This window comes from Etheostoma spectabile, chromosome 12, assembly GCF_008692095.1.
Source record: "Etheostoma spectabile isolate EspeVRDwgs_2016 chromosome 12, UIUC_Espe_1.0, whole genome shotgun sequence".
In the NCBI taxonomy this organism is placed as follows: domain Eukaryota; kingdom Metazoa; phylum Chordata; class Actinopteri; order Perciformes; family Percidae; genus Etheostoma; species Etheostoma spectabile.
In genome coordinates this window covers 26,876,692-26,880,985 of record NC_045744.1, presented here as the reverse complement: position 1 = coordinate 26,880,985, position 4,294 = coordinate 26,876,692, and the positions used below count along the sequence as shown (strand labels likewise).

Genomic DNA, 4,294 nt, shown 5'->3' with positions numbered 1-4,294 from the left:
CTCATCTGACGTCTGTTATTTGGCCTGGATTGAGGCAGTCATGGAGATGGTCAGACATCTTTCTCCCTGAGCGGAGCGAGCATACCCATGAGCTCCATGTCTGCCTCAGACAGGATGGCCGTCTCGATGCTGCTTCACAGCTCTCTCACAGCAGTGGATTCTTTTTTTTTGTGGGCTGGTAGGGTGAGCACTATTGGCCTACACAAAAAAGGATTTCATTTGCTTCTTTGGAGGGAATGCTTTGCATTCTATATACCTGTATTTTTATCACCCTTTTAATATCAACCCTTGTAATGATTTTTTTTATAAGATACTTGCTTTGTGCAGCGTAGCCTTTCTAGCATTTTGCAACCTGTCCAATTTATCAGCAAGCGCTTTTGCAGTGAGTTTAACTAACCTTACCCATTTTTCAGTTTGTGCTTCAACACGCTACTTATAGTATTGGGTTTACCAGCGGTAACTTTACACAAACCAGTCCTGGTAAATATGTACAACGCTGCGTCACGCATCTTTGTTATAGTCGGTCAATCCAAAGTTTGAGCAAAGTCTTTTAACAAGCCATTTAGTGTAGCGCTACTCATACCACCTACATTGGGCTCCGTGCTGTATTACTGGACAGCCTGTAATGTTAGCCTTAGCATGTAGCTCCTGTGTGTCCGTACACCAGAGATCTTCAACAAGTGGGTCCTCAGAGTTAAAGCGGGGGGGGGCACAAAATTCTTATTTTTAAAAAAAATTCTTAACATAATTCCAACATATTGTTAGCAAGTATAAATCAGCCTCTTTGTGAAAAAACAATACATGATGATGATCGGCTTACTGGCTATAGGTAAGCTAGTAACTAAGGTAGCCATCCACAGATGCAGGTAATCCTAACGATTCACTGTGCCACATGTTTGTTTATCCAGGTAAGTCCATTGAGAACAAATTCTCATTTGCAGCTCCACTGGAGTTGGGGTTAAGGGCCTTGCTCAAGGGCACCTCAGTGGTGGTAATGAGGGAGGGACAAGTGCTGCTTTGTCACTTTCCCCACCCAGAATTTATTGTTGTAGTTATTTGATCCTGTCGGTCTGGGGATCAAACCGGCCACCACCACAAGCTTGCTTCTTTAACCTCTAGGTCACTACTTCCATGTTGGCTTAAAACGCTGAAGACCCTTTACACAAACTGCTGACTGCAAACGTTCTTTAGCGTAGCAGGAAGCGAAACATCTACAGGCAGCCCTCCTCGTCCTGTCACGTCCTTGTTCCATGGCTTTCAAATAGAGTTCCAAACGAGCTTTCTTTTAACAAAATAAACCACATGATCAGCGACTAGTCAACTTCAAGCTCAGAACGTCACAACTTGTCACAACTTGTGCTGTTTTAATGGGTTAACTTTTCCTGCCACAGATTTCCCACAGTGGTCAGAAAATAGTGAAGGCCGACTGAAGCTTCATGAACTGAATGTCTATATTTTCTGAGCCCACTAGATGGCGCTCTCTTGTCAACAATTGGTTGAGAATATACTGAATTGCAATGCATTAGACCTTTCTCTTAAAACCAAGAGCGTCAACTCAGAAAATAACGACACTGGTTCACAAAGCTTCATTCACAATCAGAAAGCATGGAGGGACAATTCTCCCCCATTCTCCCATTCTGTCTCTAGAGTACTCGCTCCGAAGGTAATCACCGTCACTCTCTCACTTGCTCTACCACACACGCATCGGCCCGGCTATGCTCTTACAGAGATCAACGCACACACCAACGCACAAGTATAAAGTTCAGGCCACTAACGTAGGCTATGGAGTTAGCTCTGCTTGGGTCCTCCGCGGAAACCATAAATGCTTAACTGTGCTTATTTTGGCTACTGGACAATGTTATCTACATTATGTCTGTTTTGCACTTTTCTCTCAGGACCAGACCGAGAGAAACCGTTTCTCAGTGTACTGGAAGCAAGTCGGACCCATTGTGTTTGGCTCCTTCTGCCTTTTTATCTTTGACATGTGTGAGAGGTGAGAAGTCTTCTTCACTATTTAGAACAAGAGACCTTTTTTAAATGTTTGCAACACATCCATTTTATTTCTATTTGTATGCTTCATATCCACATGCAGTGTGTATTCTTTGCGTTTTTGTAATGCAATGTTGTGACACACTCGGAGGAGGTAACAAAGCAATGTGTTTTGTTTTGTGTCACCAGAGGGGTCCAGCTGACAAACCCCTTCTACAGCATCTGGGCGTCCGATGTAGGAACAGAACTTGCTGTATCCTTTTTTTAACTGTTTGAAAACAGTATCAGAAAAATAGCACTCTCTTGCAAACAGCTTGTCTGACACGTATGAAGCTAATACAAAAAGAGTGTTAATGGCCAAATCATGCTTTTTCAGTTTAGTGTTCAGTCTTTTGCTGTTGGAACAAATGCATGTCTTTACCAATAATGTACCAATAAGTTACCATGACTTAATGCATAACTCTCGCCAAAAATGCAACCTAGGGTTTTTTTGTGAATGTACCAGAGTCAAACTTTTGTTTGAAAGCATAATTAGGACGGAAGTGCCACTTTTAAGATTGATTGTATTTTTGCTTTTGGTCAAATGGCCTTTTGAATGGAAGAGCTTGGGGCACTCCTATGATAGCATCAAAATCACTATTTTAAAACACTAAGAAGGCTCGACACAACATGAAACTTAGCTCTAAGTATCACCAGGGGCTCTACACATGAACTCAGCATTGAGAACATTTTGTACACAAAGTTTACTAAAAATAAGGTTTTAACAGCTCACTGTAGCTGATGTTTTTTCCGGTCCTCAAAGTCAAAAATAGTAGATCTCCGAATGCAACGTAACTGAGAGGAGAGTAAAGATGGAAAGCTCCTAAAACTTAGTTCCATATAAATGCATGGATAATTTGTTGTTTTGTGGTAAGCGAAAAACAATATTGACGTTGTAGTTGAAAAAGGAGCCTCATATAAGTGATATTTCCTGCTATGGAGTCCATTCGTTTACATTTGGATATCGACACTTTTTGACTGACAAGATGGCGAAGAGTGTTCATGTGTAGAGCCCCTGGTGATGCTTGGAGCAAAGTCTCATGTTGTGTCGAGCCTTCTTAGCCTTTTAAAAATAGTGATTTAGATGCTATCATAGACGTGCCACTAGCTTTCCCATTCAAGAGGCCATTTGACCAAAAGTTTGACCCGTGTGCATTCAGAAAAAGACCCTAGGTTGCATTTTGACGAGTTCCTGTTCTTGCAGTACATGTATGAGAAGTTTTCTAGTTGGCTTTAGCATGAACTAGAAACAGATCTCTAGACTAATGAGATGAGAAATAATTCAGTAATGCCATATGTGAAAGCCTTGCCCAGGGTCTTGGGATGATGTATTTATGTGTGTGTACCTGTTGGTTTGCTTGCGGAGCAATGCAAGATTAATCAGCACACCTCCTCAAACAGCTGGCAACGCCCTGCTTCTTGCAGTCTTTTCCCTCCTCTTTCCTGCTTTTCCTTTTGAGTCCCATCAAAATGAAAACCGTAGGACTTGATATGCTTTTTGTCCCAATTTGATTATTTCCCGATACATGGGTGCGGATCCCATTTTGTATTTATTACAATTCTAGAAGTACTGCGATTCGATAGTAATCATTGAGTATTGGGATTTTCTTTTAATTCCAACAAAAGCTGAATAACACTGCTAGAGACTATATCATGAGACATTTGTATAAATTGTTTTCTAAGAAGGATGCACATACTGTGCCAGTTAGTCTGACATTTATTTCATTTATAAAGAAAAACAGAACATCAATGTTCTGCATTTTCTGCTCTGGTCTGTTTTTCTGGAAACTGATAGGATTTAGTCGCCGTCGACAGTACCGTATAAACAGAAAATATTAATGTGAATCATTGATTAAAAAAATAAATAAATATTGATCCTTTGGGGGGGGGAGAATCTATTTTAAGAATCATGCCAAAAAACCCTCCACCCCGAGAAAATGGTGCTTAGTGTTCCTGACTCAGGAGCCTGTCTACCAGCACACCGTCTGACTTGCTTTACAGTGATAAGTCTGTACTCGGGGACAAACATGCTAAGTACTTAGATCTTCCATATAATGAAGTTTTTAGAGTTAGTTCATGCAGGACCCAGAAGTAACACACCCTCTCATTAAATTATCTTTGCTGTCTGACACACGCCAATCACAGCCATTCACACATCAAGGCGGTCCTTTTTAAATGTGACTCCCTCCTCACTGATCCCTGCTACGCTGATGCTGCTTAACTCACTGCTGCTGGCAACGCTTTGCCTCCCCCCCCCCCCCCCCCC

General features: G+C 41.5%; 1 protein-coding gene across 1 annotated transcript in view; it reads left to right on the top strand.

Annotated features, from left to right (window-relative positions):
• The window catches only part of wls (Wnt ligand secretion mediator), an 82,418-nt gene that overhangs the window by 73,885 nt on the left and 4,239 nt on the right, over positions 1-4,294 (top strand). The window contains exons 7-8 of the mRNA XM_032531323.1: positions 1,896-1,993; positions 2,179-2,242. Of these exons, the coding sequence (XP_032387214.1) occupies positions 1,896-1,993; positions 2,179-2,242 (162 nt within the window). The remainder of the gene's footprint in view (positions 1-1,895; positions 1,994-2,178; positions 2,243-4,294) is intronic.